At 40.9% G+C, this 18,553-nt stretch overlaps 1 protein-coding gene across 7 annotated transcripts in view; it reads left to right on the top strand.

Moving 5' to 3' along the window:
* The first annotated feature begins 1,549 nt into the window (after positions 1 to 1,549).
* The window catches only part of LOC102526703 (cytosolic beta-glucosidase), a 161,123-nt gene continuing 144,119 nt past the window's right edge, over positions 1,550 to 18,553 (top strand). For all 7 annotated transcript variants that reach the window (XM_072945727.1, XM_072945717.1, XM_072945736.1 and 4 more), the window contains exon 1: positions 1,550 to 1,661. In XM_072945727.1, coding sequence (XP_072801828.1) covers positions 1,628 to 1,661 — 34 coding nt within the window. In that variant the 5' untranslated portion in view covers positions 1,550 to 1,627. The remainder of the gene's footprint in view (positions 1,662 to 18,553) is intronic.

Here is an 18,553-nt window from a genome sequence, read left to right as displayed (position 1 = left end):
AAATAAACTTTTAATTCTGGATCAATTTTAGATGTGCGGAAAAGTTGCGAAGACAACTAGAGCTTTCCTGTTACCCCTCTCCCAGCTTCCCCCATTGTCAACTTTCTGCATGACCACAGTCCACACACTGTGTGGCTGGCAGAGTGGGTGAGAAGTTCCCCATCAAGGCACATGACTGTGAAACTTCAGATGTGGAAGCCTGGGCAGCAGGGAGGGTGAGCTGGGGCACAAAACAGGTTACATATGAAAGGTCAGGCCTTGGAATGTCATCCAGCATCTCAGTGGTCATGCTGGAAGCTGGAAAGCCGTAAACCAATGCTTTCAAAATTCTAGGTGAACATTATTTCCATCATGAAATCCCATAGCAGCCAAACTACCTGTCAAATGTGGGCTTAGAATAGAGACAATTGTAGAACTACGGAGTTTCAAAAAAAAAGAAAATGTACCTCCCATTCCCCTTTCTTCAGAAAGTTCTTCAAGGATTTGCTTCTTTAAAAGGAGAGAGAGAACAGCTTGGGGAGAGCCCAGGAGACCGGTGAAGGAGGCCGCAGACCCCATTGCTCTGCGGCTACCTAAGAAACCGACAGTGCGGGACAGAGCAGCAGAACAGAGGTGTCTGAACAACTCGGAGGTTCGTGGCTCTATCAGACGGCTTGGGGATGACTTAGTGATAAGGGTAGAGGAAGTTACATACAAAAACTGGACAGTCGATGAATCCCAGAGAAAATAAAAAAAGTTGCCAGTAAGCATGGTATTCCGCATGGCTCAGCTCTGAACCATACACAGTCATAGTGATGTAAATACTGGATATTTACTCAAACAGAAAAGATAATCTTACCATGTTGGGTGGATGGAGGAGGGGAAGAGATCTTGGGCGCATGTGCTAGGGTTTTCCAGCCCTATATCCAGAAGTCAGTAGTTACTGTTTCAAACTGAAAAACAAATCAAGAAGCACCAGTCTCAGCCTATTATTTAGTCAACATAGGAATAAATACTAGAAGAAACAGTTGAAGATGGTTACCTTTAGGGAGTGAGGATGAGGAATTGGGTTTTTTTTTCGTATGTGTGTTGAGGGGAGGTAATTAGGTTTACTTATTTATTTATTTATTTATTTATTTACTAGAGGAGGTACTGGGGATTGAACCCAGGACCTCATGCACGCTAAGCATGCGCTTTACCACTTGAACTATACCCTCCGCCTTGAATGAGGAATTGGGAGGAATCAGCCAAGTGAAAGTTCTAGCAGGGTTATGTAACTTTTAAAAACAATGTCCATGCATTTTGTTAAAAGGGAAAAGATTAGGTAAATGGGTGTCCTGCCAAAGCAGGACTTGGTCAGCACCCGGGCTGATCCAGCTCTGCTAAGAATCAGAGAGGCCCGGGGGAGAAAGTGCAAATTCTCACCCTGCACAAAGTGTCTTCGTATCAAGGCTGTAGCCAGTCTGGCAGGATCCTTTAACCAGGCTCCCTTGTTTGTATACTCGTTTGCTTTCCAAGACTTCAGGTGGTGTGAAAGTTCACTTCCTGTTTGAGCAACTGCTGGGCAACTCTGCTGAATTGTACAGCTCCGTTGTCTGTGTTCCAGTCGGCTGTCTTCTGAAAGCATGGCTTTCCCTGTGGGATTTGGATGGGGGCAGCCACCTCAGCTTATCAAGTGGAAGGTAGGGCCAGGATGGGTTACTTCTGGGGGCTTTGTACACCTGGGGAAGAGGGTGGGGCCCAGGAGGCTAAAAGAAGAGAAGCCCAAGGATCGGAGTGCCTGTAACTGCATAAATGAAGCTGTTGCTTTTTGCAAAGGAGAGGCTTGAGCTCCCATGTCCCTCTCCTTAGGCACAAAGGTGGGGATGGTGAGGGCTGAAGACCCAGCTACAGCTGTATTTTTGGTTAATTCCAGCTTATCTGAGACATTGGTGTACCCTGGACCAGCTGTTTTCATCACTGATTTCTTGAACACATTTGCCGTGACCCCCTAAAAAAGATAACAGTTTCTCCCATTGGCTAGAAAAGATTGCATAAATACCTTCAGAGGGCCCAAGGGACATCTTGAAGGTGGCTCCTCAGTTGAGCCCTGTTCTTTTTCTGGTGACCACAATGCACCCCTATTTCCTGGGCAGCTGGGAAGTAAAGGGGAGCCCCTGAAAGAGCATCTAGAAGGGAGCTGGGCCTCTGAGTTCTCCATCCCACCATGAATGAGTGTGTGGCTCTGCCATCCTCCCCGAGCCTTCGTGTCTTCCCATGTAAAATGGGAAGATTAGATTAGCATTTCACATCTGGCTGTCTGTCTGTCTATCTATCTATCTTTTTCTACTCCAGATTGTTAATAGCTGTCATGGGAGAGTATTTATTTGGTCAAATAAATGTGGAAAATACTTATTTGGTCAAATAAATGCGTTTAACCTAGAGTTAAAGCAAAGAGAGTGTCTTGTAGCATTTTCCTTGAGCTGCTGTAGCAAATGATCATAAACTGGGAGGTTTAAAGACAGAGATTTATTCTCTCACAGTTCTGAGGGCCAGAACTAGCCGTTTGAAGACGTCATTAGCTAAGTGAAGATCAGGTCACACTGGAGTAGAGTGGGGCCTCAATCCAATATGACCGGTGCACTTATAAAAAGAGGGAACTTTGGGCACAGACAGAAGTACATACGGAGAATGCCACGTGACAACAGAGGCAGATATTCGAGGGGCACAGCTGTGACCCAAAGGCCATCAAGGCCCGATGGCCACCACTGGAAGCTAGGAGAGACAAGGAAGGGTTCTGTCTGGCATCTCAGAGGGAACGTGGCCCTGCTGATACCTCGATTTTGGACTTCTAGCCTCTAGAACTGAGAGAGAATATGGTTCTGTTGTTGAAACCACCCTGTTCATGGTATTTGTTATGGTGGCCCTAGCAAACAAGTACATCCACTAAACCAAATAAGTTAATAAATGAAGTAATTACTGCTTATGGTAAGTGCTACAGTGATAACAGATTGTTTTGGGAAAGAGTTTTGTGAAAGAGGCTACTTTAGGTTGGGTGATCAAAGATGGTCTCTGTGAGTTATTGTCATTTAATCTAAAACTTTAAGGATGAGGAGTCAGCCATTTGAAGATGGGGAAGATTTTTCTAGACAGAGTGCCGGTTGATCCTGGCATAATCCATGTTGCTTATGATCCCCAGCCTCAGTTGCCATTTCCCAGACCTCCAGAAATGAGAATCAAGGAGCTCTGCTATAATCATTGCAGCAGCTGCCATGTAGAAGATATCTTCAGTGGGGACTGTGTACATTATGACGCATCTGTGCTCTGGGATATAAGGCACTTTCAAAAGCATGTCTGGGAGTGTCCAGGTTAGCAGGGATTCCATGTCACTTTCTCTCTCTTTGGCATCTTCTTTCATCTTTTCCCAGATAATTTCCACTTGGTCATGGTGCGTGACTTGATGAGGCTGGCCCTCTAGGAGTGAAAACAAGAGACACAATGTTGGCTAGTTTCCTTCTCAGAAGAAAGGGTAGGCAGAAGTGAGAGGGGGTAGTAGAGCCCTGGGATGGAGTGCACAGAATCAGATTCTAGAAGGAGCATAGCATGGAGACTAGGACATTGGGCTCTGGAGCCAGACTTCCTGGATCTGGGGTCCATCTCTACCTTTTCCCAACTCTGTATGACTCTAGGAAGGTTTCTTAAATTCCTCTATGGCTGCTTATCTGTAAGATGGGATAATTATGGTATCTACCTTATAGTGTTGCTGTGAGGTTTATATAAAATGATATATGTTCGATGCTTGGTGCTTAGTAATTGCTCAATGTATGGTATTTATGTTTAGGTAGGGGAAGTCACAAAAAGATTACTGAGAATGACTCACTATAGAACCCCACTGTTAACTTGTCTCAAATGCGCAATCAGTTACACAAGGCAACACAGTGGGTTTCAGTTACCACCTTGCAGATCCTGCTCGCTCAAACCCTGGGGATGACATTACTTCCCTTCTGAGCTCCTCTCTTCACAGGGTCTCAGTGTTGCTGTGTCTCTTCTGTCTCCACTGGGCTTGCTGCTGCCTCATTTTAAGATCTTCATTTGTGGTCCCTAACGTGCTATTGTGCTGTTAACTCTTTATCAACAGCTTTCAGAGGGGAAATTAATTCAATGTGCCTTTTCTTTTTGTCAGCTCACAGATGCTTTTTGTGTGTTTGCTTGGTTTCTACCTAAGAGCTCTTACCTACCCTTTTGTGCTGGGTTTGAATCCTAGCTCAGGGACTTCCTAGCTGAGTGACTCTGGGCAAGTAACTTCTTTAAGCCTCAGTTTCCTTATCTGTAAAATTAATGAAATGGTCATTGTGCTCTGTAGGTTTGTTCTGGGGATTAAAGAGGTCAGCATACACAACTGGCACACAAGCAGCTTGGCACGTTGTACCCACTCAATAGCAATCACAACAACAACAACAAGGCTATTAATAACAGTAAAAGTAATAGTAACGATGAGGGCGATGATGCTGTTCTTTCTCCTGGCTGGATTCTCTCCCGCTCTGTACTGATAGGATCATGTGCTCCTTTTACTGGGAGTGATCACTTCTTCTTTGGACTGCAAATTAGAATTTACTCCCTTCTTGCTCATTCTTGGCCAGTTCTACCGGCAGCTGCTGGGAGAGTTGCTGTTCAACTACCCCTTCCACCACTGCAAGGATCACAAGTGCGGGAGGTCAACACGTGGTTTTGTTAAATCAACATGGCCTGGGACTTAAAAACTGAGGTCACCCTGTTGCTTTGTGATTTTGAGAATCTCTGAACTTTTGGGCTACCCTGGCCTTGAAAGTCTACAGAGCTGTTGGAAGTCATTGACACTCAGCAGGACTGAGGATTGAGCATGAATTGTATTTCTAAAAAAAAAAAAAAATCTATCTCTGTGATTTATTATAAAACATCACTATGTATCTTTTTCCAGTGATTTTCAAAACACATAGTCTGTGTACGTATCTTTGTTTTCAGACACCCTCTCTGGAGGAGCCCAGAGAAATAGTTAGCCGACTCCACCCTTTCCCCATCCCTCCCAGGCCCACGCCCCACCCCCACACAGAAATGGAGGTATTTTGACTTCGTCAAAGGCACTGGCCAGAAAGGGCAGGACAGGGGCACTGGGCCTCCTAACATACTGATCATTCACTTGCATATTTCACCAGATCCGTAGCTTTTCCTTCTTCCTGTCTTTGTCCAAGTCCCTTCCACCTCCATGCTGGCCACTCCCCTTGCTATGGTTTTTAAGACAAGTTTAATGTAATCTTTTTAATATCAGAGTTGACTGTGTGGTGCCTTGAGCCTTTTGAAGGAAAGGAAAGCACAATATAAATCTAATAAATAAATAACAAACAAGTGATATAAGCAGGGGGAAAATTATGTGCTTCAGGTGAGTTGTAAAGAACATTGTAAACCCTGTAAAAATGAATTTGTTAGTCGAAGAGACAGGGAAGAAAATGCAGATAATCATCATTCGTACAGAAGGGAGTCAGTCTCCTGCAGTATTTTCAAGTACAGAAACAGTCCCATGGTTTTTAACCCTTTGTGGAGCTGACTGTGCCGGTGCTTTTGGCTGGAGGGAACATGAGGCACAAAACAGCAGGAAGCTCAGTGGTATTTTGTTTACATCCTTGGTAGGCCACGGAGGGACTATAAAAATAACATTTAGGACCTGATTCTACAGCTCTTAGGAGCTTATAACTCCCAGTGATTTCAGGGAAGGCTCTTAAGGGGTAGACATGCTCTGCAAAATCTCACGAATCCTAAGCAAAGTCTGAACTACTCTGCTAACACCTCCTGTTGGGATCTGAGTTTGTGGTTCTTAAGGAAGCAAAAGTCTCAGTTTTATGAATGCCATTATCAACCCTTGACACTGCACTGTATATCAATGTAATGTTTGGGCTTTGATTTAACGTTGACTTCGTTTTTATGTTGGTAGATATTGGGCTGGCCTCAAACTTTGACCATCTGTTTGCTTTGGTGTGGCAAAGATGAAATCCTATAGTTGAGAAACTTGGGGTTATTTTTGTACTACACAAATGGGAACATAAACAAGGCAGCTGAATTCGTTGGTTTTAGGCCCAGTTTGTAGTGATTCTATTCAGGCTGTTTCTTCTCTGGTACCTTTTAAAAACTCAACTGGTCCATACAAACCTGAGCTAGAGGCACATTTTATCCACCTGCTGTAGGTGTCAGCACAGGCCCCATATTTCTCTAGACTACTTCCTGTTTGCTTTCTCCATTCAATTGATTTTAGCTGTGTACCTTGTTTCTACTAAACCCCTTGGAGTAAACATCCCAGTTTGAGACTTGATCTCTTGGCTACCCTTGGTAATTTTCTAGAATGAGACTCATCAGATAGGTTTGCCCTTTGTGAGGACCACCTAAGGAAGGAGTGGGAACAGACTTAAAAGCATAGTCATTTAGTTCTTGATGTGTAAGGACAAAGGAAGAAGAGAGGTGGGCATTTATCCATGAAATTTCTCATAGCTTAAAAGCTGAGATGACAGAAACTGCCCTCATTTCTTTCCCCCAGTTAAACATTTGAGCTCCACAAAACCTCTATAGTTGTCCCCTATTTTGATTGTCCTGTGAAATTATGTAGGCATCATCAAACAAGTGCGGGCTTTGGCAGGGATGATATTCAGATATTCATTGGCTGATATGCTGACCAGTCAGATGCTGGCAGTGAACAGTGGGTTAGGCTAGACTGGCACCTGCATTGCCTATTGAGAGTGGTTGCCAGTTATAAGCACCTGACATGGGACAGACTAGCATCAGCATCTTCATTGACCATTAGGAGTAGAGGAGCTCTAACCAACTGATTTGACTAGCGTGGCACCCACATTAACCAGTCAGAATGGGTGCCAGCTATAGTCAGGCCTTAGGGCCACCCTTCCATGTACTGACTGAATTTCAGCTTTGGGGTTACGAGTGGGACACATCTGGAATATATCACACTCTACTTGTGAACTACTGGAGAGTCAATCACTTAACTTCTTCAAGCTTTAGATGTCTCACCTGCAAAATTCCTAATGCTCATCTCTTTTTTTGAAATTTCGTTGGATAAGTATTGGAGGATTTTTTTTTTTTTTTACATTTTGTGCTTATTTGAATCTGTGTTGATTTCCTCCACTTTCTCTTCCAGATTACTCACCTGAACATTAGTTTTGTTCATTCTATTTTTCATCCCCACTATTGAATATTTAATTATGGCAATCATATTTTAAAGTTTTAGTTTGGACTTTTTAAAATGAAGGTACTGGGGACTGAACCCAGGACCTCGTGCATGCTAAGCATACACTCTACCTCTGAGCTATACCTTCCCCCAATTTTTAAGTTTTAAGAATGCATTCTTAATTCTTTAATTGCTTAAGTTCCAGGAAGTCATGTTTTGTTTTTTTTAAAAAATTGTTATTTTCCTTTCTTGTATCACTTTGAAATCTTTGGGTTAGTTGCTTATTTGGGTTTTTATCTTTCATGCTATTTGTTTTTGTCAAAAGGATGGTGATCCTTGAATACACATTTATGTTTCTGAATGAAAGAATATGTTGATATTAGTAACAGCTAGGCTTCCTTTGAAAGTTAAGTCGTTTTATGAACTGAAACATCGCTGACTCTGTAAGCAGCAGGATTCTGTGTAAGCAGGTGGGACACGTTGACTGTCCGTCTTCTCCTAGAGGACCGTGTGTGTGAGAGAAGGGAGCCAGGATTTGAGGAACCTCAACAACTGCCAGATAATGAGGACTTTTTAAAAAGTGTTTTTGCTTGCTTTTAAAAAATATTTTTATTATGTCTTTCTTTTTCTTCAGTTTGAAATATAATTGATATACAGCACGTATGAATTTAATGTGCAGCATAATGACTTAAATTGTCAAATGATTACCACAGTAAGATTAACTAACATCCATTATCTCCTTTAGATATTAAAAAAAGATAAAAAATAAAAGCTTTTTACTTGTGATGCAAATTTTTAGGATCTACTCTCTTAGCAACTTTCAAATATAGCACACAACAGTGTTCACTGTAGTCATCATGTTGTATGTGACATCCTCAGCATTTATTTGTCTTACAACTGGAAGTTGTACTTTCTGACCACTTTCATCCAATTCCCCTTCCCCAACCTCCTAGCTCTGGAAGGCACAAATCTGATGTCTTTTTCTGTAAGTTTGGCTTTTTCTGTTCTCTTAGATTCCACATGTAAATGAGACCATACGGTATTTGACTTTCTCTGACCATTTGCTTTTGACTTTTGTTTCCCATCCCTGCTCCCTTTCAAGTCCGTGTTTGTTCTAGAGCTTGTTCCACTTTTCTTGACTGTCTCTGTACCCTTGAGAGGAATCCTTTCCTGTCAGCTCTCTCACTTTTGTTAAGCATTTCTCGGGGCTTCCACATGGAGTGAAGGCAGCACCAACAGCTCTGCTTCTGGTGGACGGGAGCCAGCTAGGCCAGCAGTGTGCCGGATAATCCTTTAATTAATTACTGCTGATTGCTCTGAGGCTGCGCCACTCTCTGCAGTGGTGACCCGCAGATTCTCCAGGGTAACCCCTCTTCATCCTACTAGCCGTCTTCAGAGCGTGAATTTATGCTGCAGTTCTTTGCTTTAGTTTCTCAGACAATTCAGTCCTATTTTCTTTCTGTTGGCCAGAAATACTTTAGTCAATGTGGTATTCTTTGGGGGCTTTTTTTTTTTTTTTTGGTTTTGTTTTGTTTTCAGCTCTGTTGTGAATCCTTTCTTTAAAAAATGTACTGTCATTTCAATGGGGTTGTGAGAGGGAGAGAAAATAACTATGTACTCTCCACTCCCCATCCTGAACTGGAAGTCCTTATTAACATGTATTTATATAACAAAAGTGCTTTATAAACCATGTGGTATTATTCAAAATTAACAAATGAATTCCCTCCTCTTCTTCTTGCCCTTTTCATCCTCCTCATTATCACTAACACATCCAGCTTCTGGAAATTTTCTTGTCCTATGCTTTTTAGAAAAAGGATGAGATAACATGGAACTGAGAATTTCAGACAATGAAACAAGAGAGTGAAATATTCAGACAGTGTGAGGACAGTCAAAGTGGAAGAAGGATGCTATGACCAAGAAAGGCTGTATGTCGAGATGCCTGCCTCTGGGGTCAGCTACTCTAAGCCATTTACATGTTTCATCATTTCTTACCTCCCTTTATTCTGAACACACAGATTCTCCATGTACCAAATTTCACAGTACCTCAGTCAGATTCATGGGCAGTGCTGAAAGGTACCTGTTGCCATAGCAGTTGCACATGTGGGTTATTTATTGATAACAGTCTGCCTGCCTGTGTATTCTTTTCTATCAGCAAAGTTCTAGATGTAGAATAGATGCCTATCACATATTTTTAGGAAAAAAAGCTTTATTTGTACTACAACAGTACTAGAGAATAACTGTAGAACATTTAAAAGATAAAAACAAGCAAAAAAAAATAATCAACCAGAGAGATATTTTCAAATTTTGAGAATGCACCTCTGTCTTTTTCTATACATTCACAGACTTTCATGGTATGACACACTGTTGTTCACCCTAATAGGAACGTTCTGGAAAAGGTTTTGGTTTCTGTAAGACGCAAATATCCTCATAAACTATAACACATCTGTCTCTTATCTCATTTTCTGGTGCCCTTTCTCCCTTTTCTATTTCTGTACACATGGATGTTACACAGAAAGCTAAATGTGAGTCAATATATTCAACTTTGAAAGACAAAAGAAAATTTGCTGCATCTCAAATTTTGTTTGGAGCAGGGTGCTATGTACTGTCCTGCACTTCCATACATAAATTAATTTGTCACCACCAAATTCATCAGTTAAGGTAGGACATATATTTACTTGGATGAGTATGTGCCAGTGTTGTACTGAAAAAAAAAAAAAGAGGTGTTATTTGTACTGTTCCTTCCTGGGCCTGCCCATCTGGTAGGAGTTGCTTTCCAGGTAAGTTCACTGAAGCACAAGCTTAAGGGATTCTTTAAAAATTATCAGGTCATCACACAGTACCCAAGACAGAAATATGGAGCTCATGCTTGCCCCTTCCTCTTACTCTCTCCTTCAGTTGACCGATTGCTTTTCATTCTGTCTCTGCTAAACCTCTTGGTCCCACCTCTTTCCTCTGTTACTACTCCCTTTCCCTGGCTTGGGAACTCACCATCTCTTGTGTTCTTAAACTCCCCTTCCCTCCCTTCACTCTCCTCTGGTCTCCCCTGTCCTTTGCTTCTAGCATGGTCTTTTAGAATTCTGACCACTTGATTTTATTTCTTGAGAGACAGCATGAGCTCTGAAATCAGACAGACTACGTTTGAACCCTGACTCCACCACTTACCAGTTGTGTGATCTTGGGAGGCATCTAAGCTTTGCATGCCTCATTGTCTCATTTGTAAAATGGAAACAGTAAAGTTGCCTCTCCTGGGGTTGTTGTAAATATTAAATGTGTTTAGGAACATCAGATTTTCTGTATGTGTTCAATAAATTTTTACAATTATTTAAACTTTTCAAAAATTGTCTTTCTACAGAATAATTTCAAAATGTATTACATGGTATGAAAAAACTTTGTAATTTTACATCCCCAGTTTCATCTCTTGTTTCTTCTTCATTTGCGTCTTATTCTTTGACCAAAAATGAAACACAGGTCATTCTCTAAATGTGCCATGACCTTCATGTACCGTTGCACGCACTGTTCCCTCTGCTTGAGTGCATAGCTGACTTTTGGCATGAGCAAAGACCAGCAGAGGACAAAGATCCAGGCTTCCTAACTTCCAGGCTGCATCTTTTTTTCCTGCAGCACACTACACTGCCTCTTTCATCTTCATCCTTCATGTTACTGTTCTGAGTGCTTTTTATGAACTGGGTAGAGATAGTAAGGGGCTGGGAGTGAGGAGTGGCAAAGGAAATCCCCCCAAAAAGTTTTTAGTGTATGTGAACAATTTATTTTGATATCAACTATTTGGAACAACATGGACAATATGTCCTTTGACCTGGGGACATTTAGATATAACTCCATGCTTTTAAAGACGTCTAACGTTATGAGAGGTATTGGTAGGAATACTGCGGCTAAGTGTTGGTATTTGGGATGGCCCGGGATCAGCTGGGGCCCCCTTGTTTTCCTTCTACTGTGCTGTGCGGGCCTCTGCCTTGAGGTGCCCTAAACAGGCTGAGCATTTCTGTATTGGCTTTGGATCTTTCTCAAGGTGCCTGTCCTTCCTTTCATTAGTGTGAATAATCAGAGTTTGATTGTAAAGTATGCCCGGGCCAAATACAAGGGCTTTTAAAATTGTCTGCTGTTTTAGATTATCCAGGCCACTGATCCCCCTTCCTTAGCATGGATAATTGAGAGTGGACCGGGCTGAAGAGTGTTAAGCAGAACCAATTGACAGAATAAATGAGATTTTAAAAAATCCTTTACATTTTAATAATAGAAAAAAAGACAAGCTAGATTTTCTTCTTTTTTTTAAACTAAAAGAGCCTATTTTATATTTTGAAACTGTAAATTCATTTGGTTTTAAGTTGATTCAAATTAGAAAAGTATTTCCTATGATGCACCCGTTTAAAACCTATTTAAACTGTATACTAATCATTTGTATACTAAGTATGTACTGAATGGAGTTAGGGGAAACACGGAAAATACAGACAAGAAGTTGGACTGTTTCAGATTCAATGTCAAATCCTCTTATTACCATGTTTATATTTCAACTAGATAGTGAGGAGAGGGGTGGGAGTTACTTCAAATTCTGAAAATTTCTCTCTTGAAAGAGGAGGCTATAATTCTTTGTCCCTAATGAGCAATAACCACGTGGAGAAGGGCAACTCTTGAATGTTTGTGTAAGATGAACAGGATTCTGATTTCTGGAAATGCCCGATCTCAGTCTCCTCTCATTTCCATCCTTTCATCTTTCCTCATGCGTCCCTGAATGCAGGGAGAAATGAATTTACATGTCACCTGACTGGGAATTTAGAGGACATGCTCTCAAAGGAACAATGTTGTAAATAGGGGTTGGTGTCACTGAATGCCCTTCAGGTGTGTAATGAGATAGATTTTTGGGGGTTGGCCTGGGAATAATATAAGAGGCAATGGTGAGTGTCTGGGCAGGTGACTCGTAAACATGGTTTTTGAAACATTACCCATTTTTATATTGGGAATTGCCAAGCTAAGGCTTAAAGTCTCCCACAACACCCATGAATAATCATTTAAATACAGGCCCTGAGACTTGGGGAAAAAATGCATTATTTACTCTAAAGACAATACTCTTCCTTTGGAGTCACTGTAGTCCGTCATACAGGAGCACACTGGGTGATCTTCGAAAGAGCAGTATTTTCTCTTGGTGGTCCATGCTTTCATAGATCCTATGAATTATTATCCAGGTCGAGCTGGCAGGTTCAGGTTAGGGATGCCCATCAGCCACTCTGCTCCAGCGCGTGGGAGACCAAGGCTCTTTCACAGGGTGAAATAATACACAGTGGATTTGGCCACTGCTTATTGTGTTTGTGTGAAGAGTAAGATGTGGGGATGGAGGCGATGAGGTCTCTAGTGTGTCCTCTGGTTCCTCGTAGCACCAAGAAATTGGCAAAGTAGGCAAGCCATACTTTCTGGTTGCCCAGCTGATTTGACGAAAGGAGAACAGAGGAGTTCTCAGCATAGAAACTGTACAGACATTCTCCAGAGTCACCCCGGTGAACTCTCTGTGGCTCAGAGAGAGACTGGATACAACTATACTAAAACTATAGTTTAGCTGGCTTGCTGTTTGAGGGTGGTTTTTCTCCTGGTTGATGAGAATTATGCAAGAAGATTCAGAAAAGGCCTGTTTCCAGGTTGTACGTGGAGGCCTGGGTTCCCTGGCATGAATTAGTAATTCAATTGAATGGATATTTACTTGAATTACTACTATGTAGTTCATCCCAATTGGATATTTATTTACTGTGGGTACTAGAGTCTGGAGGTATAAAAGGTAAATGAAACCATCATTTTAATCCAGCATTCTAGTGAGGGAGAGGGGCAGACACATGGCTGCGATATGATGTGACAACTTTAACCATAGAACAAACAAAATAGTGTTGGAGCAAAGGAGGGGGCGGGAGATACAAGAATAAAGTTGGGGAGGATTGTATGGGCATCTAAATCAGGCTTTTAAGGGAAAGTTTGTTTTCCTGGGAAAGACCCAAGGAGGGGCATATTAGCAGAGAAAACCTTTTGAATCAAGGCACACAAGTATGAATGCTTATGTTATGTTTGGGTAATATTATAGTCACCTCTAGTAAAGTAGGTAAATGGTTTTGAATTCTCATACTTTAGAATCTATTCGAATCACCTGGAGTTCTTGTTAAAAATATAGATTTCTGGGGTCTCGTACCAGGTTAGGTAATAATGGTATTTACAGATGGGACCCAGGAATTTACATTTATTTTTTTTAAGTGCTCTGTATGATTGTGTTGTATTTGGCCCATGCTTTGAGAAAGCATGCTACAGGATATGATTTCTGATGGTAGGGTGAATGGCAGGACCTGAAGCTAGGGAGGTAGGATAGGTCCATGTCATGATCCAGATAAGGTACCAGGTTGAGGAGTTGGTACTGGGATCATGAGTGATAGGTTCTTGGTAGCCATAAAATATTCTGCAGCACAGGGAGTATATGTGATCAAGTCTGCATATTAGGAGAGTTTTGACAGCAGTGCAGAGGATGCCCTTGAAGGAAGGAGGCAGGGAAGCAAAGGGACAGCTTGCTAGTCTATTGCAGTCGATGAGGCAGATGATGACGAAGGCCTGAATTTGGGTGGCAGGGACAGAAAGGAGAAAAAAGCAGAAAGAGACATCATGGAGGGAGACCCTAAAGGATATGTTCATGAATGCAATGTAGGACGGGAAGGAAATAGGAGGAAGACAAAGGGGACTTGTGATAATAGTTTACGTAACTTTCTGGCTGCTGTTGCTGTGAATAGAAATAAAATACACAGGAGAGGGAGCAGGTTTGGAGTTTGTTTGATAGAAATACAATTGGTTCAGTTTGGGTTTGAGAATCATTTAGGGTATTTAAATGGAAATGCCGGGAAGTGACTGGAGATGCATATCTCCATTTTGCGTTGGATTTCCCAGTAGTCAGCAATGTAGAGCTGATGGTTCAGGTGATAAAGGAGAGAATGCTTGAAATAGGGCTGTAGACGGAGACGAAAGGGGACGAAGTGGCAAAGTCAGGATTAAGTGCTGTCAAAGAATTCAAAAGATTCGGAAGAGCCCACAAGGAACTGACATTCTTCCAGAATATGAGAGTGACCAGAACAAACTTGAGGAATCTTCTAGTCCAGTGGTTTTAAAACACTTTTAAATGTAGCAGAGCTCGGTCTTCAAAGAAACTCTAACTCAGAGCTTTAGTAAAACAGGTACAGATGGAGCTTCTCTGGTTGAAGGGAAGGGTGGGGAGAACCTGTGTCCATCCACCCAGTGTTCCCCTCATTACTGCTGCTTTCTCGCATGCCAACTCCTGACTCCTCTCCAGGGAACATGGTTTTTAAAACATCGGTGAACGTTCCTTATTTTGTAGAAGCTGGAGGATGACCAACACGGTCAATGTCTTGAGTGACAGAGGGGGAACATGATAGGATAAGGTCCACAAGAAAGAAAGCAACAAAAGGCAACATGGAACTCAGAGCCAGTCGAGTGATGCCAACAATACGTGGTTTCAAGGTCGAGGGGTATGGTTAATACTCTGAGTTGTAACATTCAGGGAAGGAGTTGTGGAAGTGGTAGATTTTGAGAGGCTAAGAAAATATTAAGGGATTCAGTTCCTTGCCCATTTAAGAGTCAGAGCTAAAGGTTCGTGCTGGTTTAGAGAAAGTTAGAAAGTGGGTCTTTCCAGTCTTTACAAAATTGAGGCACTCGTCATATATGTTGCATCACAATTATTGCTCAGACGCCATCCAGATTCCAGTAGAAGCAGAATTTTAATGATGAGACAAGCTGAAGAGTCAGTGAAGGGCAACAGTAACTTTCCTTTCATGCTGGAGGGTCTTTGGAAGGGACAACCTATTTGGGAGTGATGTCTTGATAACTTGTCTTAAAGCTCTATTTGCAAGGCAGGTGTGCTTTTCTTATTAGGGTGCATATTTATGTAAGAAGACTCTTTTGGGAGGTTGCTGACAGAAGACACCTTTATACTGCCAACTGGCATACAGTAGAAACTATTTGTAGCAACTACAATCATTCTTTTACATGGAAACTCCAGAATACTCTCTATTCAGGGAGTTGTTTTAAGACATTAGCAGAAATCTGCCAAGACTGAAGAGTGACCCAGTGATTCCTGGGGGACCTTGAAGAGAGTCAATTAGTTTATGAGTCAGAGGAACCTCAGAGTACTCTAAATGGCTTGTGCTGCCATTGGAAAGTTCTGTTCTGGAATTAGCAAGCTGCTACAATTTCCAAGCTGGTATCTTTTCTTAGAAAGACACTTATGGGATATAAATCCTTTTAAGTGCATTTTATTATACCAATTGTTTTGTTTAGAAAAAGCTGATTAGTTTTCAGAAAGTTCAAGTAAGAATACAGCTTCTTACAAAAAGTCTTAACTTATTACATTTATTATTTTGTGTATAATTATAACTATGTAATAACTATCCAGAAAAATTGTGCTGTGAAATATTAATACAGAGAAGTGATAGAATGTAGGAGTCACTGGCACCAGTGCTTCTACACTTCACTGGCTTAGGAAAAACAAGAGTTCAAATTTGACTTTCACATGTCATGTGGTCTTGTTTTTGTTACTTAACCTTTTAAAGACTTACTTCCCTCAGGTGAGCAATATCTATTTTTTGGAGGTTATTGGGAGTAGTACATGAAGTAGTTTAGGCAATCTCTTAGCACAGGGCCTAATATTTTTTAAAAGAACTCAGTAAATGTTAGTCCTTATCATCGTTATCTTCACTACTGTCATAACTACCACCATCATCATCACCAGCATCACCACCACAACCATCACCATCACCATCATCATTGCAATCAGGTGATGTGTTAGTCTGGGTCCTCCAAGAAGCAGATGCCAGGATGTGATTAAATATGCAAGAAATTTATTAGGGGGAAATGCCCAAGAGAGAAACTGAAGTGGGAGCTGGGAGAGGCTGGGATGCAGGTCTGATGAGTAAAGGAGTGAGGGAAGGAAGAAGGGAAGTTAGAGTGAAGCATTTAGACTTAAGTGCGGTTCAAAGAATGTTCACAAAGGTCTTTGGGGAGTCCTCGATCCAAAGTCGCCTGTCAGAAGAGTCCTACCTCTTCCTGGTCCAGGCTTGTAACACTATCCTTGCCACATTCATTAGTGACTGGGATCAGCCTGGCGAAGTGTGCCTCACAGCCAAATCCTGCACACACAATGGAATTCAGGGCTCAGCAGCTGGGGCCCTCAGTCAATTACACTCCCTGAGATTGGGGGTTTGCAAAGTATGTTCTTATGGTGGTCACAGTTGTGAATAATTTATAAATCTTCCAAATTTTTGATATTTTATTAATTTTTTTGTATGTCAATCATTTATTTTATTTTTTGAACAACAATATAATATTTTTTATTGATTTATAATCATTTTACGATGTTGTGTCAAATTCTAGTATAGAGCACAATTTTTCAGTTATACATGAACATATATATTTTTCTATATTTAACCTGTATTACTTTAGACTTGGGAGAAGAGAAGAAATAAAGAATTTAAAATATTTCCTTTTGCTTGAGTAACCTGAACTGTTTGAGACTTGCCCAGATCTCACAGTAATTCCCAGCTTTTCACTTTGCTTGATTATTTTGGTACAGCTATGTTATTACTTCAAATGGATCTTTCTGTGAAAAGTTTTATTTTTCTGCTCCAACTTTAATTTCTATTTAGAAACCTGATTTTATTAAAGAGTGAAAGTTTAAGTGTTTGCAACAGGATTCAATTAAAATAGGTCATTCTTGGGGCTCTGAAAATGGTAACTGGCCTTGGGCAAATTGGAACAAAAGTTATAAAATTCAGTTGGATGCATCACAACATTTAACATCTTTAAGGAGGATGTTCTGCCTAAAAGATTCAATTTAGAAATATTTAGTGTAGGTCGTCAGCTTAAGCACCTAAAAGATGTGTTAGTTTGTTTTTTCTCTCGTTAGTTATAGCTGGGATCAGGACACCTGGACTCTAATCTACAAAATAAACAATTTGTGGTGGGACCTTGAAGAAAGTCAATTAGTTGCTGTGACTTTACCAGTAGGTTAAAAAGGAGATTGCAATATTGGTGAATAATGTGCTTAAGAGATGTTTGCATAAAAGATGCTTTGTCATTGTAAAGTATTATTGAATATTTATGGTCTACCAGACTGAGCCAAATGGCCCAGAGGAAAAAACAGTCAGATTTATGTAAACCTTGTTCAGTGTCCCAGATACTTCAGGATGGGTGCTCTATATATGAATGAATAAATAAATGGTGCAAACATTGTTTTAAATTTTGAAAGTACATCAATATTATCTGGGGTGTTAGCCAGTGTGCCTGACCTTTGACATTGAAATGAAATGTCTGCCTCCAACTAACTATTTCAATCTCATAAATATTTTTTAAAGCCAGAGGAATTGACAGCAAGTAATGTTTTCTTAGAATTTTGTGCCTGCAAATAAAGGTAAATTATATCTTTACCTAAAACCTACAAGAAATGATTGTCTTTCACCCACAGAGTTGCTCTGAGAATTCCCAGACTGAAATTGCATATCTTATACTTCTTTCCTTTTCTTTCTTTTAAAAAGTGTTTTACTCACTGTCTGCACAGTAGTCTTCTATCAATTTATTGTGATAAATCTGAGCCTCAAAGAAATAAAAAAAAAAATTAGCCATAAACACTGCCCAAGGACTTAATGGATCTCACTGAGCCACGCAATGCAGATGTATTGGGACATAAACAGGTAAAAGGAGATTAAGAGGCCCAGAAGCAATTTGTTTGGATTGGGTCACTGCTTAATCCAAATGGGTTCAGCCCAAGAATTCATGAAACGTGACAGTGGGCCAAGAGGAACTTGCTGTGACATTTCAGACTCCCCTACCTCTTCTAATTAACCATTTCAACTATAACAAAACTTAGATCACATAAAGATTTAGGAAGACCCATCGGTATCACGTGTAGACCTGCCTGTCGGGGACGGATGGTTCTGCTCTCCTCAGGCAGTGGACTATGACTCAGGAATACCTTAAGCTGGGCTTTTAATTTCTGTGATGCATTGATTCTGAACAGCATTTTTCTAAAAGACAAAAACCATAGCAGAGCTACCTTAGACACAGTCTGTCATTAAATGTGCTCGGATCTACTGCATGCATCTAAATATACCTTGGCAAGTTTCATGAGATATTTGAAAACCTAAATCACATATAGAAAAAGCTTACTATCATGGGGACAATGGGAACAATACCAATAACAATAATAGGTGCCTTTTTTTTAAAAACAACTGCTCTTTGCTTCCAGACCAGACGTTTCACATATTTCCTATATAGTGATTCCTGGTTTAAAAATGAAGCCACAGATGTAAAGAAGTTCCATTGTTCAGGGTGAATTAGTATATGGGA

This window comes from Vicugna pacos, chromosome 2 (genome assembly GCF_048564905.1).
Source record: "Vicugna pacos chromosome 2, VicPac4, whole genome shotgun sequence".
Lineage (NCBI taxonomy): Eukaryota > Metazoa > Chordata > Mammalia > Artiodactyla > Camelidae > Vicugna > Vicugna pacos.
The sequence above is the reverse complement of the archived record's forward strand: the minus strand, read 5'-3'. Positions and strand labels throughout refer to the sequence as shown.